The sequence below is a fragment of the Varroa destructor genome, unplaced genomic scaffold (genome assembly GCF_002443255.2).
Source record: "Varroa destructor unplaced genomic scaffold, Vdes_3.0 BEIS01000001.1, whole genome shotgun sequence".
NCBI classification, from domain to species: Eukaryota; Metazoa; Arthropoda; class Arachnida; order Mesostigmata; family Varroidae; genus Varroa; species Varroa destructor.
Genome location: NW_019211454.1, coordinates 54,998,971 through 55,016,022, shown reverse-complemented (window position 1 = coordinate 55,016,022; position 17,052 = coordinate 54,998,971). Strand labels below are relative to the sequence as shown.

The following is a 17,052-nucleotide window of genomic DNA, read 5'->3' as shown; positions in this document are numbered from 1 at the left end:
CCTAGCAGAAACAAGCTGAGACTCAACCTTCGAGACCTTCTGAGAGTTCACAGCAGCTAAATAGGCTTTGTGCTTTTGTAGAGTATGAAACCACTTTTTAGACTATGTTGACGTTTGTTATTTTACAGTATATGGCCCCCAACACAAAATCCAAACATTTATGTACGTTAAGCAATCAAAGTGAGTAAAGCTCCGTTACTTGCAGTGCATGCATCGGTCAAAAAAGATCATGGTCGTAGACAATATTATACTTGTATTGCTGTTCAGTGCATGTCTATTTAGTCCAAGTGCGCGATATTCTGTAGGGGGCATTATATGATGATCAACTATGCGATAGATAGGTTGATTATTCGTGTTATATTGACCGTGGCACTGTGGTCAACATAATAATCACAATATCCATCAGTATAGTGTAAGGCCATGCACGCACGTACAATGATACCACCGTCAATCAACTCCCGGCTAGCACAACGTTGGCAAACGTTGAACAATAGACACACTAAAGAACACCATATCTCTATAAGATTTTTCTCAAGTTAACTGTCAATCTCTGAACAACTCATATTCGATATAGCAAAGATGTACGCGTGGGAGCGCACTGCACGCTACTCAAAGCAAAATTGGGTTAAAAAAAACGTGAGGCTATAGAAAGCTATATGCTGATAGCCGATTTTTGTTTCTTGTATGAAGTTTCAATTGTGTATGTACATAAATATTTTGTGATTATTATGGATTTGAAGCGTTTAGAGGACATGGGACGTTGCAAATAGCGTTTACTGGATATCAAGGGTAATCGCTATGAGAGAAATGCAATTTAGTATCTACAGACTCCGGATGCTAAACAAAGCAAATGTGCTCCTTGCTGACCATCTAAGGTTCAACACTATTACCTACTCAGGAGCAAAGGCTGCTTCTTTTTTGTTTACTGAGCTCCTTTTCACTATTAGAAAGTCATGCGGCAAAAGGGTTCGTTTTTTTTTTTTGTACTAGTGTAATTGTCGCAAGCGTCTGGTTAGCCCAGAAGCAGTATTCTCCAAAGGCTGATTACTTTCCAGCTGACTGTTATAGATCCGTAAAGTGTCTCTTTATAACTCTTTCGCATTAAAACTATGAAAAAATTTCTCCGTAATTTTAAGACCCGGTTTATGAACTCGAACTGCTTACTAGTCGACTGTGCGATACGATAAAATAAAACCATGCATCGAAATTAACCCGTAGAGACAATCACATGGTAAGAATTATATCTAGTAGTACTCATTTATCTATGCTTCAATTAGAATGCTCCGGAGAAGAAGAACCCGGAGCCCCAGGAAACGAGAGCAGCAATAAACAGCGAATAACATATTTCTTTTACAGTACAGAAATTAGTATCAACATTTTATTCGAAACACCGCTAAGTCAAGATACAGGATTAAGTGTGATAGTCTCGCACCTTCCGTTATAATTTCTAACTGTATACGCCTTAGACAAACATCTTACGATCGCTTCGAAACTAACACGTTTCATTGCGGAGATCAAGTTTAACCAAGGGAAAACTTCCGCTGCTTTCTACGAGCTGTTGCAATAACAATTCGTCTGATACAGTTAAGCCGTTGATAGTATAGATGTAGCGTAGCGTCAACTTCTTGTATAACTTTTTTAACTTGAATTTAAGCAAAGCCATTCTTTTAATACAGGATTTCGCCCTCGCTTCGATGCATAAATTTATTTAATCAAAGCAACCGTATAACTACATATTTTCTACTAGCTTTTTATTACACGACTTGTGTATATTTTATTCAAAAATTATAGTAATAGCATTTTACTCTGCTTTAAACAGTTTATGCTCTACTATTTAATGAATAAGGTTTAATCAAACTGTTTTGCAAGCGAATATAGGCAAACGTATACAAATTCTTCCATACTCATTGGAACACAGCCAAGGAGCTTGATAATTATGGCGCTTTTATTTTTATACTTTTTTATTACATATATATATATATATATATATATATATTAGCTATCGATGGCATAAATATAAATTTTTTTGATCACGTCCTCAATATAAAATACGTAAGTAAAAAAAAATTCAGTGACCAATAGAGACGCCAGACGAGTGCAATTTGAAAAACGGCTTCTCTTTGTAACTTTTTTTTTCGATCTTCACAAGGCAGTACCAGCTAAATTAAAAGAGAGTGGAAGAAGAGCTATTAGATTAAATAACTGAAGAACAGGAAAGACGATAAATAAACATTTAATAGAAGAAAAAACCTTAAAGGTTTAGAGCGAGAACATTTTATGAAAGGATTTATTAAAAGAAGGGAGCTGGTTATAATAAGTTTTATCATCGAGGTTTTACGCTGATTAGTTTATATAAACGTCTATAAATCTTAACTTCTTTGATGCTACAAGAGCAAATAACTTTCGCTCCTATACCATTTCTATAGCTTCACATGTATTCCTCCACAAAGGTTTAATACCTCACCATAGAGAGATTCACCAACATCGTGCACTGACCAAAGAGTGAGGGTTTTTTTTTTTGCTTGCAGAAATGTTTTACTACCGTTTCCCAAACTTTACGCCACAACAATGCATTTCTTCAGCAGCCGTCACGGTTACAATGAGCACAGCAGACGAGTCTTAATCTGCGCTATTCCTGACGGACTGCCTAGTAAGACCCGAATTTAGCCTGCGGTAGAATGTATATGACCGTCTTCTAGTCCCATTTTAGCCAACATGTTTATCCCTATCGACTTAGATATTGATATGATGATATTTAAGAGCAGCAGAACATGTTTATACGAATTCACGAGGGTCTAAGTCTATCTACAACAGGCAAATTCATCTTAGACAATCAATTCTGCGGCATTGTTGTTTCGTAGCACTCCGTAAGAGATGTTGACGTGAAAGCTTTGATAGCCCATGGTTCATCTAATTACGTACGGCGTACATTAAACGTAGATAACGAATTCTGTGCGTCACCATTAGAAATAAGCCGACGTTACTGTTAAGGCGTAGAAATGTACAGTGGTTTAACATCAATTTAGAAGTTGGAATTTCGAATTACGCGTTGGTCATATATTGCCAGGTCTTTCTCTATCAGGTATTTTTGTTCACCTGGTAACTAGATTAGATCAGGGCGCTATAAGAGACAGTGGAGGAAAACCGCCCAAGTTTGAGGTTTCGGAAGAGAGTTAATTAGCGTAGCCACTTTTAGGTGTGCCAAAGCCCCTACGCGCTCCTACGCTTTGACTGAACTAAGGCTTTCAGCCTCGTTCTCAAACTGCCGTTTAATAAAAAAGAATAGTAGGCCTATGCAAAGCCGAAGGCCTATGCTGACCTATTTTCAGTTTAAAACCTACTTTCGTTGTTTTACTTTTATTTTATTTTGTCTGCATGTGATGTTATCCACAAGCATCCTAGAAACGCAAGCATAACACTCTATAGATGTATCAAAGAATCGTTCAACTTTATGGAGAGTTTCATGAATATATATTGTTCAAACCTTTTAAAAAAACTACTATTAGTTGATAATTGTCTTTCCGTTGAGCAGCCGTAAAAAATGATAGGACATCAGTTATCTAGAGTTTCCGCTCTGTTTTTTTGGCTGCCAAGGAGAACGGTCCTACAGGCAAGAAAGTTTTCTGGACGTGCATTGCTTTTAACGAACTTAGACGATTACTAAAAATATCGATTTTTGCAGGTTTATGGATATTCGAAAGAAGAGCAAGAAAGATGAATTTCCTCACGAGCGGCAGCAACAGCACGACTGGGCTGCCGGTTGTGACGAGATGATAGTGCATTAAGATAAAAGCAGAGATAACTAGTGTTCCTTTTCACCCAGATGTTGTTTGTCTACGATGCCCCTCGCACAAGTGTTGCGCAGTTCCTGCTAGAAGAAGCTCACATCCACTTCGTTTGCCTTGGTCTCGTTGTTGTTGTTATTGCTACTATTAACAATAATATATTGCTATTGTTGCACAGTAAACAACCGCAACGTTGTTATTACTGATCACAGTGACAACAACAACATTGTCGTTGTGCCTGTTTTTGTCGTGAATGCATTATGAAAGATGCTGTAAATAGTTGATCGAGTGCGGCAACAGCAAGGTAACACCCACCTCGGCGCTTTTACTATTTTCGGGGTTCTGGGTTTATGAAACAGACAATGAATACGGAGATACGTAGCTCTATAGTATAATCAGTGAGGTAATATGCAAAATTATAACCTTCAGGTTGCATTAAAATATGAAATCGGCTAAATTATTATGCTCATTACTTTTGGGTAAATCCCAATCTATTTAAATACGCCTGTAATTTTCTCATTTTTTCTCAAAGTATTAAAAGCATTTCTTCCGCAAGTGAAGTTAGTCATTGGTTGATGTCCACTAAACGCTCATTGGCTTTTTAGCGTAACGTTGGTAGACGGATCAGTACAACTACAATTCAATATGAGGTTCTATAATTAAATATTTAATAAAGGCACTAAGCCTAATTAACAAGATAATAAGTCTAATAGTATGTAAATACTCAATTTCATATATCGATTGTGATAAATAAAAAAAAAAGGTAGAACTTGAATCTGTTTACAGTTTTAGAGTAATATGAAAAGTTCTTCTTTGTCATTTAAAAAACAAGTGAGTCATTAGAACGTATAACTCTTTCGAATGGACGATGAAAGCTAACATTAAAAACATTTTGCGAGCGAAATGGAGCCTCGGGTCGAGCGATAAGCTGCGATTTAATTTTTCTTAGATCGTACGTAGTAGTAGCGTGGTTATTACCTAGCTGAGGTATTAACGAAGTACGAATAAAATAAGTTGACTCAAAACAAGTTCAAAGAAAACGAATCCCATCGGTTCCGAAGTCGCAAGCTACCTCTGGTTTCATTGACATTGCATCTTGACAGAACGATGAAGAAAACGTATGATCTGTACGCCACTATTTGAAACTTCACAGGATTGCTAGCAGACAGAATTTTCTAATGTTGAATGAATGTTTCAATGAAGCCACAGGTGTAGTCACGCGCTCTCACTATTCATTATCTACGCAATTCTAGTTCACTCAACGAAGGAGATACAATTAACTCTCCGTCTCAATGAGACTGCAGCGCCGTGTATGCATATTTTTTTACAATTTAAAATTTAAAACACGAGCGATGACGGCTAATCTATTCAACGAAAAATATAGAAAAATTCGGGTATTTTTTTACCAAACTACCGCTGCTTTCTGTTATTGAAAACGATCTGTATCGATTAGTACCTGATCTCTACGTTGTCGTACGTAACGGAAATAGGCAAAAAAAACACCCCTACACGAATTTCGGGCTGAAATGGCATTGATTGAATCCGAAATTAAACTAAGGGGCTCGTGTTTCTTCTGCCACTAACACTGACATTATTGCCTCCTTGCATAATAACTAACGATGGCAACTGTTTTTTTCCGTTCAGCACAAGTTAAAAGTTTTAATGTTCCCGCAAGTTAGGTCAGTTTACGTTCCTCCCAAAGCTTTTTGTTTTTCTTTTTATCTTTATTTTATTTATTTAGTAGTATCAGTAGTATGTTCCGTTTTTGATTGTCACGTCCCCGCCGTGTTCAGTTAGAGGTAGCCAATCAAAAATGGTGATTGGTCCCTGTTGAAAGCGACTAGTGCCTTCTAGGTCTAATCTAGTGCTATTCAATTGATTGAACTACAAACATGTTAGCCATTTTTGACTGCCTATATTTCTTTGCAGGCGCGACAAGCGGCAGTAGGAAGACGCCAATAGTAGCCATCGACGACAGCAGCCGCATAAAGGTCAGAGGGGTTTAATAATGAATCCCCAATGTTGTGTGACACAAACAAGTTGACCTTCTGCGAGACTATTCGTCATTAAGAAAACTTTATTGGATTTTACTAGAAGTCACTGGCGAGACGTTCTGAGCTTCTGTCTCTCTTTTGAGCCCCTGAATTGTGCTTACGCAGTAACCTTAGTGAGTGCATACATCAATCAGGAGATCAGCAATTTAACGTTTGCCCTTACATAATAGGGCAGAAAATCGGGCAATAATAGTAAACCTTAAAAGCAGCACTGAACTTGCGGATTACTGAATAACGGATCATATCATAATGGTAACGATAGAGAACTCAAATAAAGAGGAAAAACGAGTTGTGGCTGAAATGCTTGTCCTGATATCGGTAACGTATATCACACTCAAAGGATCAGCTAAGGCCAACGATTTTTTCTAAATAAAAAGTGTGTGTTTTATTTGTTCCGTCTATTTTTTTCCTCTCTCTTGACAAGCGTTAGCCTCGGACGTTGCAGTTCACATATAGGTAATAATCGTAAACACGTAACTGGTTAAATCACCCTGAGTCATTCAAGACAGAACTTTCCTCGTATTCTATAGCTATATCGCCGCGGTTCGCCAGCTTGTGTACAGTGTCGTAGCAGTCTTTCGTAAGTAAGTTGATACGAGATGTATTCGTATACGTGACCTTATTCAATTTCAACCAAATACCATACTTTTGGAAAGCGACATTAACTTGGTAATACTTCTGCATGAAATGCTTGTTTAATCGAGATAGATCAGTTATTGTTGAAAAGTAGTTATTAATGTGGGTCAATGGGTTTGGTGACATTTGGTGAAACGCAAACAAATCTAAGCTATCGTTTTTTCTACTACACACAAAGCACAAGGCTGTTTATCTGGCTTAATTCGGTATAGAGTGCATCTCATGTGCTTGGCTACAGGTCCAACTACCTAACTAGGCCCTTTGCCTTTGAACCGCATTCGAATGCTCTGTTCCTTTTCTTCTCCGTTGTTTTATTGCCATAAGCTCGCTTTCTTCGATTTTTAGAGCAGGCAGTATTGGCAAAACAATCGCATATTTGCGAAACGCCCACTGTGACCTGAAGCTTTTTCGTGGCTGCCGCCAAGTTTCAACTTTTCGCTGAGCGACACCAGCTTCTGTATCGCACCCACATAAGCAATACTGTTTTACAAACTTTCTACTTATCTTTAACGAATTGTTTCGTAAAACATAGGTATATCTAAGGTGATTTGGCACCTGGTAGATTAAATTTGTCGAACTCATTAAACGACTACGCTGGTGGGTTAGATTCGTTGACAATGTCCTTCAAACGCAGGGTATATCTTCAAAAAATGAAGCTACAGCACGAATTTGCTAACGAGACGTATATAGTTGGGTGGCTCGCTTAAACCTGCCAATGCAGTTCCACACGTGACTTGCGAGTAGCTGAAATCTGGCAAGCTAGACTGTTTTTAGCTGTCTGATAATAGGTTTGTGCATACTGAACGACGCTGCTCATCTGGCATATTTGCTTTTTAGTTAGGTCTATCATAGGGGACATGTGTGTTACTTCCAATTCGGTTGCACTAGACTTTTCCAGATGTCGGTGCTTATTAAATCAGCAGATATTGCTGGCTACAGTCATTGAAAAGTATGGAGTCGAACAACATTATACATTGAAGTTTTACTGTTATTCTGGCTCCACTAAGCGCGCGCAACGAGGCATATCGTTCAAAGCCCAAACGCTCTTGTCGCTTGAACCAGAATGTTTTCTATGTAAGTTGGAAAATTTGAAGCGACGCTACGAAGGTTACAATTTGACAGTGCACTTATGTCAGCTAACTTATGGTACCGTTAGCAAACTTTGTTAGCATGAAGAGTTGCACAACGTCGATCGCCCTTCCACCCAGATACTTACAAACACTGACGATATGTAGCCAACTTTGATTTGGCGAGTCGAAATTAGAGGCATTTCAAAGAAGCTCAAAGACATAGCAGTCATGCAAAGAAAAATCCACTTAAACAGAGCGAGGGGGGTTGGGTCAGGAAAAATTAGTAAGATCTTTTACATCGCGCAAACAAAGAGCCTGTTAGATGAACAACCCCTCTAACTATAACATGGGCACGACGGCAGCGTGACGCGGCCGAATGGTTGAATGTCTATAGGGTCTAATCTTGCCTTAGACAGCGCAAGCACCACGATTACGGCACTTTGTACTATTGGGGAATTTTAAAGTGAAACAAACCTGGACGGTTTACGTAGTGGTCGATAACAGTTAGATTGTTCTCGAATGGTCGAGTACACACGACATCCTCGTAGATACGCTGGGGGAGTAAGTCGCAACGGTGTATTCCGTTGTTGTTCTCAGTAGAACAGATGTAGTCCTTATCGTGCTCCGACTGGCCGAGAGTGTAGTAGTTCTTGACTTTGCTGTAAGGTGAGGAAGAAAAAATAATGATAGCACAACGACTCGATAAAAAAGAGTGCCCAAGCAATACGCTATAGATCACTTCATTCTACTACATTCCATAATTCAACGACGCAAAGCCGTCGAGTCGTCTGCCGGTTTCCGACAAGAAAAAAAACATATTCTATATGTTTCTTTTCCTGTCGTTTTTCCATATCTCGAAGCGTATCGGACAAAGTTGGTTTTAAGTTGGCGTTTATAAGCCATGCGTTTCAATGAATAGCCAAAAACGATACATTGCTGGAACCTATATTAGAACGCATTTTCCAAAGCGACTTCTTTAATTCAATCAGATTATACAGGTTTCCTATTTAATCAAGTTACAATATTATTAAATATTTCGCTCTGTCAGCCTTTTCTAGCTGAGTTAGTTGTTAGAGTGCATTGATAATCATAATCTTTCTCAGCCAATGGTCATCGTGACTGTGATTTAATGTATTATTAGATATATCTACACATTGGTCCTAATTAACAGAGCGCAAACTACCATATTAATAAGGCCATATCACTACGACGGAAGAAAAGAAAAGCGGTTCTGTATGGAGAATGTCGCCGTGTTCAAGTCTCAGTGTAACGAGCTTCAAGATAGTTTTTTTTCCTTCCGCGCATTTCACAAAACGGTGACAGCGGAGTGCTTTGCTTCGTGACATAGGCGGGAGAGCGTGGCAAAGCAGAAAATCGCATTGCAGCATTACCTTGCGGCATTGATGTCTTTCGAAACGCTATCTACAGATAATATGTACTTCATTGTGAGCAATACGAGTAAAAAGTTAACGTAATTTCATTCTAGCAAGAAACTATTTTTTAAACGACGACAACGATCATAGCTATAAAGGGAAACATCCTCCGTTTGAAACAAACCGGCACGAAGAGACATACCTATGTTTACAGACGCATGTTACGGCGTGTCTGTGTTTACCTGTCAGCATTAATCATCTCATTCCTGTTTCAGAAACAGAAAGCCAATGTAAATTCCAGTTTTATATAGGAGACAATCTTTTTTTCTCAAATGAAGGCGTGTAAATCCAGATATTAGAACAGAAAAAAGGAATCAAAAATTCATACGCGCAGCATTACTTCGAACCGACTTGATATTTGACAGATAGGGCACAGTAAAAATGAATCTAAAGAGTAAATCTTTCTCTCCAAACGAGGGCAAGCCAATTGGACCACAAATTTAAATCTAGCTTACAAGCTGTACTCTACAACTTGACTGGTATTTTTCATGTATCATTTTTTATAAAGCTTTGTAGAGTGATGACGAAGACAGAAAACGATAAGGAAATTACATGAATAAGCCGCCGTATGTATGGCGCACAATAGACCAGCATCGTGGCACCGAAGTAAGAGACATCTGTTGGTCTGGCTTGTATCGGGTTGCCTAGTGTGTGAAATAGAGCTGAGTATTTTGGGTTCTTCCTCCCCCCTCATCCTCTCTTTGACGTTAGTTCTATCTTGCGTACAGCTACGTCCGTGCGAAACTGTAACTGCTGCAGGTCCCTGGCTCTTGCTACCGTTTGCCCGACGGAAAGAGATCGAGAAAGTAGAAGGCGGAGAGAATCGAGATGGAGCCGAGCGACGAGAGAGCATGGAAACGCTCACAAGGGCTAAAAGCGGAATACCCTTAAAAGAAAACTTGGTTTTTGAGCTTCGCTTGGCCCAATTTGACATTCAATATGGTAAAGTCTGCTAGTCGCTACCAATCCTTTTCGAAGAGGCCTGAAGAGGTGCCTCTCAAGTATTTGCCTCGTCCTTCAAAGCCAACAGCAATAGTTGAAAAGACGGAACTGCCACCGACCATTCACTCCTAAGTCTAGCGAAACGTTTTTTACATTTTGCGTCGTAGGGGTCTCCAGACGTCGTCGCATCGTAAAGGTGACGATATAGCAACGAGGTCGGCTTCGCACGACAGCATGCGGCCTTATCACGATAACTGCGCCAGAGTAGCAATGTCTTCTAGTGCCCGTATACACCAGCAACTCTCTAACGGCAGTATGGAAAGACTGAGATGGGGTCCATTGTTAAAGTTAGCTTCCGTACTTGGTTGCTCTAGCCGGATCAAGTTTGATACAACGTATATTAGCACGTGTACGAGGAAGTTTGTCCGGTTTTTACTCCAAAAAAAGCTGCCTGCTTCATCGCATGCACATCATAGCCATCAATCGTACAAAAAATTAATTCTATCTTTGGAGAAATTCTCAACCTCAGACGACTCAAAGAATAATACTATTGGGTCTTTCCGGTTCTTTACCCTCCGCAGTGAGAACCTGGTCATCATTGCATCAGAAATTCTTATTGCAGATGTACGATAATCTAATGGGTCAATTTCGCTATGCGTGTTTGAACGCCAATTGTTGAAAGGTTACTTGCTAGCGCGGCAATTGTTTGCTTTCCTTCTGCCGAAATTCCAAGTCTGAGAAATTAATATTCCGTTGCTGGTTAACTAAGACTATTTTTATTGCTTTTATCTTAGATGTGCTAAAGACTAGTCATTTATTATTATTATTTTCGAGTTCCGCGCAAGTAGTGGCTGTGGTGTTTGATTTTTCAAATCTACGAGTCTGAACTTGAAGAAGATAATCGTATCATTTCCTAGAGGATGTTTTTAACCATCAAATTTAATTGCGCTTCGTATAATTATATTTAGCCATAACACGAAACGGTTTTTTGGGATAGCTGATCATAAAATTTGCCGCTTTCCTCCTGCAGTGCCCATATGGTTTAAAGGAAGCGGTAAAGGTAATTAGTGTTGATCGAAATATTGACATTAGGTTACCTTTCCTAATACGGGTGCTCCACTCGCTGTAACTCATATGCTGTCAGTTACAAGGAAGATATAGCGGTGCGCAATAACCTCCTATGGTGCTACTTATACCACATGCATCCGTACACATCGTTTGCTTGTACAGATATAGGCGCATTTACTTACGCTACCTTTCGTCACTCATTAAAACCACTCAATTGTTTTTTTCAAGACAGAGGTGCTAGAACTTACAATTTGTCGTAGAGTTGCTCTTCGTTGAGCGGAAAAGTGGTCGGCAAATAGCACCTCTGCCGAAGTAGACCCGCCCATAGTTGAACTCCCACGATGCCAAATATGAAGAAGACGAAAAAGCAGAGCATCAGAACGTTACCCAACATCGGAAGGGTGTCAAGCAGTAGCATGACGAGTATGCGCATGCCTGAAGATGTTCAAGGACAAAGAAAAGATGTTTATGTGGTAGGACCAACATGAACAATTTCTAGTTAGGGCGGTACAACTATAACTGTGACAACGCGATCTTCGTAATCTACTACGTGAGTCCTAAACAAACGTTACCTATTATATTTTAATTCCATGAATGTTTTTTATTCTATACCATACTTCAGCTTGCGAAACTTTCCTTATAAATGAGCCTTACTTCTGACGCTGGTATCCATTGCTATAGCACTTATGTATTATTGGAAAATCAACACTATATTGTATTTTTCTTAGTTATTTGGTATTAATATAGGTTGTGGTCATCCTGCGTGGTAAGCTTCAGCTATTTTTTAGAAGCTTCAAATTAATAACCTCTTAAAGAAGCTCCAAACATTGAATATAATGTTCTCCTAAATGACATAACTAAACAGGTCTTCGATTCATATTGAAAAGTGTGTCTCGCTACATTGTTGTGATTACCTTGTACTGGCGACGGCGTATGTCGTTACATGTTTGGGGATTTGAAAAGCACAGTTCACTGTTTTGCTGAAAAGGCTCAATATTTCCGGAGAACCCTTCAGGTAATTAGTCAAAACGCATCTTGAGTCCGTGAGTACAACCGACAGGCTGCAAACGTACTTTTCCTAGATTACTACTGATAGGATCACTTCAATCCAATTGCGTCGACATCTCATACAGCGGGACTATTGTTTTACTAATACTGTAGGAGGTCTAAAGTCTAAAAGACACTCAAATGCAATTCTTTTGAGCTCTATATCTATCTTTACGTGCAGTATGATTTAGAATGCCATTGAACCAAAGTATATTTAATTAATGTGGTCTCACTTACCCGAGGGCGCTTTCATTAAAAGAAAATTAATATTTACATTATTTTAATTTCTTAGTGATGACGAGTGTAAAACACATTGATTGTACTGCACCAGCTCAAGATACGCTTGGGAAAGCTAATCTTCGAATTCTGATAGGAAACATTCTCGTCGTCACCAGCTACGCCGACCCGAAAACAGTGACCCAGAAACACTCAGCGAAGACATACTTTCTACTAGAAAAAAAAGTCCAAAGCTTGGGCTACGTCGAAATATGTCGGTGACATTTGCGCTTCGGCAACCTTCACCTGTCAATTTTTCCAATATCTCTTAAAGCCAACTAGGGCGCATGCTACAGGTCCACACTTCCAAGCGAACAAACATTACTAGAGGGTTCGTTGTTACATTTGCACCATCTTTTCACCGACTACCAGTTTATTTAATTAACTCTCGATTAACCGAGATTACTGCAAAACGCTACTATAGAATATGGGTCAGGTTTTAGGATGAGGCGTATTGTTGTTGTAAATTTGGGGAATTAGGTGGGCAATTACTGGTTCATTTCTTTCTCAGTAAGAGCCAGGCAGCTTTTTTCGGCTATATTTGGGCAGCAAATGTGTACGATGCTTGCGTTTGTATGGTAATGTTGCTGATGACAAGCAGAGTTGCGAAGCGTGTCCCTATCTACCGACGGTTGGGTCACGTATGTTAGTATTAATCGCATTTGCTTTGTCGGCTTTTAGTGTTTCAATACTGCATCTACTCTTTCGCTTTCTAAGTTCTGGGCTACGCGCGCCCTGGCACAAGGACCGACAGTTTAAGCTAATAAAACAATACTGTTAGGTGTTATCAGCGTTATTGCCGACTTGTGTCGTAGCAAATAAACAAGCAAGGCTTTTATTTTCAAAGGGGGTGTTAGAATTTGGTGACCAGATGCCCAGAGTTAGCTGTCTAAGCGTCAGTGGGGCATTCAGTACGTGTCGGCACACTCCTTTGCAAATTTTCATTTCATAACTTCCAGTAGATCGTTTCAGTATAACCAACACAACTTAGCTTACAACACAAGCTTAGCAACAGCTTCGTGTAACGTAGAAGCGTCTATATCTAAAGATGGTAATTACCCTGGAAACAAGCTTCGTTTAATTCATGAATGATTAAATTGCACTTGCCGGTAATACAAGTTAGGTTATAAGCAAATCCCGTTCATCATAGTGAAGCGATGAAGACAGTGACTTTCAGGCTGATCACAAAGAAAACCAGTTGTATGCGTAACCCTGGCTGCAACAGGAAGCTTTTCCTGTCAGACTGTCTAATATTTGCTCCATGGATGTATGGTAATATTTTACAAGTAATAGTAAAACTAATAGTAACGGGCCTTCACGAGTGTTAAACTACCAGTTTATTTAATTAACTCTCGATTAACCGAGATTACTGCATTCGACGCACTAATAATGCCCCACCGCCTTCAGCCTTGAGCATCGGAACACGCATGTAGCAATGAAGTATGATTTGTTATATACAGGAATATATTACATATACGATTTATGAGGGTCCGAGTAGATAGGTGTCTTTGCGGGGAACGGCGTTCATACAGCAGCGGCGCTGTGGCATTCACCTGACAAATAAAACGCTTGTGAATTTTTTACTACAAACCTGAGATCTGAAGTGCGGCTAGCGTTCTGTATTTCGTAGATACCGACATATTCGCTTTGAAACCTCTTCTATACTCTGACTATTTATTCAATGCGGGAGGTAGTACTGGGGAGCTGTTCCTCGTACTACTTGCTTGATACACAGTAAATAAACGACCTGCAGGTGGCGTTCCCTTCGAGACATCTCAAATCGAATTTTGCTGACGGTAATATAAATTAATGAGGTAAAAATGTATAATAGTTGCTTAAATGAAATAAAAACAGCGAAAACATAAACATGTAAAGTATGCTTTTTGACTAGCTGACGATGGCTGCACAAATTTATTCAGATCTCGTGTTGATCTTTCTTGATACGCTAAATGTAGCGAAGCGATACGCAGTGCGTAAAGTCTAGTAAAACGCAAAGAGCTGAAGGAGTCCCACAGCAGGTTTGGATAGATTATTATGCGACAGATTCTCGTTTGGTCGTGACGCTTTCTTAAATTGTGAACGAATGAATGAAGCAAACAATGACTTCATACTATTTACTCTATTCGCGTATATCAAGTCACAGACAAACCATTTCTATACACACATAATTGACACTCGACCCATTGGGGAAAACTGTCGAAAGCGTATAGCTGGCTGTTGTATGGCTCCGGAAAAGCCTCCAAGAAACCTATACGGAAGTTCTCGTTTTCTTAACGAGAGCGTGCCAGTAGTCAAAGTCGCCTATACGCTAAGGTGGTCGATGCAGGTACATTTGTCTTGACTTTGTTTAATCTTGCTACTTAAAATCCAATAGAATTTGCCTTGTGCATTAACCCCGACTACTAATGAATGAGCTCACCTGCGCTCGCATGCTGAAAAAGCCGCTTTTAGGTACTTCCACTCAAAAGTTTGGCCTCATTAACCCTATTACCAAAGCGTCAAAATGCAACGGAACTCTTCTGTAGCCCGGGGCTGACGGCAAACGTGCTGACTGTGTCATTTTAGGCCACGAACTTCACAGGAACGGCTTAAAATATTTCGCTAAAAGCAAAAGCGCTTACTTCAACTAACCAACACGACCTAATTCTAAGGGAGAATGGTGAAGTCGGCCACAAGTCCTCGGCTTGATAGCGAGTTCCACCGCGCAATCTGCCGTTTTTAGCGTTTCAACAAATAGCTACTCCAAACAGTCCATTAAGCATGTTTTATATATATATATATATATATATATATATATATATAGAGAGAGAGAGAGAGAACATCTCCTTATATAAAAATCATTGTTGGAATGTTAACATCCAACACGACCAACATGAACCGTTATTTAGAAGACTTGAGAAACCATTTCAACTGCATCAATGTGTAGACAGCAAATGTAAGCATTTCTTCCCAAACATATTTACTGATCACTATTATTCCTATGTAAAATATCAGAATGTGAATTATGTAGTAGAAACATGTACAGATAGTGTAATTCAAGTGATAGGACTATCATGATTGATAAGTTTTCAGGTGAATTTACTTACTAAAAAGCCTTAGCGGAAGTATAGCCAGTAAAACTCGAAATACCGTACCTAATACTTCCCCCACGTACCTAATACTATCGATTCCCCTATATGATATATACCTAGACGGATAAGGTTGATATAAACCCCTCAACATATGAGGGGCGTGTAGCTTTTCTTTCTTTTTGTCGAAAAGAGGTGCTAGAAATTTCAAGAAAAGAAATCCCAAATTGAGCAAAGTTTCAAAAGGTTACTAAAAAAAAAAAAAGCGGACAGTAAAGATAAATTTTTGAATAGAGTATCGGGTCTTTCTTGTAGCTGGAGAAACATTGAAGAAGTTTCCTTTTTTCTGCCGTTCTTTACTTATTTATTAAGCGTAGTTCAAACAGGTAAGTCTCCAGCTGAATTTTTTATATGACCCTTGTTGTTCTCACGTTTTTCAAGACTGTTGAAGACACAACTTTTTTTTCCGGCCGCTTGATAGAGAAACCTTGCTTGAAGTTCCAAAATCACTTTTAATTTGAATACGTACGCATCTCACTTCCGCTCGTTAAAGGAAGTCCTGCAGCGTAAGTACGAAAACCTTCATACCCCTTTTCTATTTAACTAACAGAATTATGTGATATAGGTGATGGAGGTGAAGCTTTCTAAAAAGGAACTTCCTAGCATGGTACATGTGACCCGCATCACGTTTATACACAGTTGTTGGAAAAGGAAATGTATACATTAATATCCTTTAGCTTCTAGCTATTGATTTCTGTCATCCAATTGAAACAGACCTTAGCTGACTCAGGCAGTGCCGTCTCCCTAAGCGGCCGCCAAAAATACGGCTGCAAATACCGTTCCGTTACATGCTGCCATCATCGCAATAAATTATGCCAAACACAATTTGTTTTTAAGTCTGTAGTGTTGACAAGGTATAATTGTGGGTGTTAATAATGTTGTAGTAGGTTTACCAACGGCTTTATTCAATTACGAGGAACTAACGTGTGTTTAATTACAGTAGACTGTTCACCACTCAAGATCCTGAAGTAAGAGCATTCATGATGAGATCATCCGGACATCCAAGGCGTGTGACTACTTCTAGACTGAGGATAGATTTGTGCGGTCGCCGAACCCGTGAACGAGAGGGCTGGTCATTTGTCACTGTGGATCAGCTGTTGCGCCGAACACCCACAATGGTGAAATAATTGGGAAAAAAGTGGCCGGCCTCGTTGGCCAAGCAATCAGACAAATGCACCTCTGAGGTAAATGCTATATGACAGAAATTGTTCAAACCGAAGATCATACGAATTCACATTATATTCTAAAAGGACGCGTAAATGTTTTCTACATAATATCGCAATATGGCAATAATGCTCGCAATATTACTGAATTTACAGGCGGAGCTTTTAAAAATAGGTGATGCTGCCTACATCAAGGTCGGCTTGATGGAATTTAAGATAAATTTACAACTATTACAACTACTAAATATAAGCTCTATTTTCAGAGAGTACCAAGTTAGGGGATCGTACTTAAATTATTAGCTGGCTTTAAAAACCCATTTAGCTCAAGGGACATTCGACTATCATTAGGTAATAGAAGATAACCGGTAAAAAGTAGTAACTTCGGAAGATCACCCTGCCCTCCTGACAAAAAATCAGATAAATGCCGTCTGTACGCTAAATTATTGATAA

At 39.3% G+C, this 17,052-nt stretch overlaps 1 protein-coding gene and 1 long non-coding RNA gene across 14 annotated transcripts in view; one reads left to right on the top strand and one right to left on the bottom strand.

Annotated features, from left to right (window-relative positions):
• The window catches only part of Ca-alpha1T (Ca[2+]-channel protein alpha[[1]] subunit T), a 245,041-nt gene that overhangs the window by 52,386 nt on the left and 175,603 nt on the right, over positions 1–17,052 (bottom strand). For all 12 annotated transcript variants that reach the window (XR_015318592.1, XR_015318593.1, XR_015318591.1 and 9 more), the window contains 2 exons: positions 11,237–11,423; positions 8,020–8,204 (listed from right to left, as the gene is read on the bottom strand). Coding sequence is in view for 8 of the 12 variants with exons in the window: in XM_086976796.1 (XP_086832922.1) it covers positions 8,020–8,204; positions 11,237–11,423 (372 nt within the window). In the remaining 4 variants the exon portion in view is untranslated. The remainder of the gene's footprint in view (positions 1–8,019; positions 8,205–11,236; positions 11,424–17,052) is intronic.
• The window catches only part of LOC147758829 (uncharacterized), a 27,163-nt gene extending 10,111 nt beyond the window's left edge, over positions 1–17,052 (top strand). The window contains exons 2-3 of one of the 2 annotated variants that reach the window (XR_015318603.1): positions 16,380–16,623; positions 16,759–17,052. This is a non-coding gene — a long non-coding RNA (uncharacterized LOC147758829). Of the gene's footprint in view, positions 1–5,714; positions 6,228–16,379; positions 16,624–16,758 lie in introns of those variants that run through there. The other variant, XR_015318604.1, reaches the window with a different exon arrangement.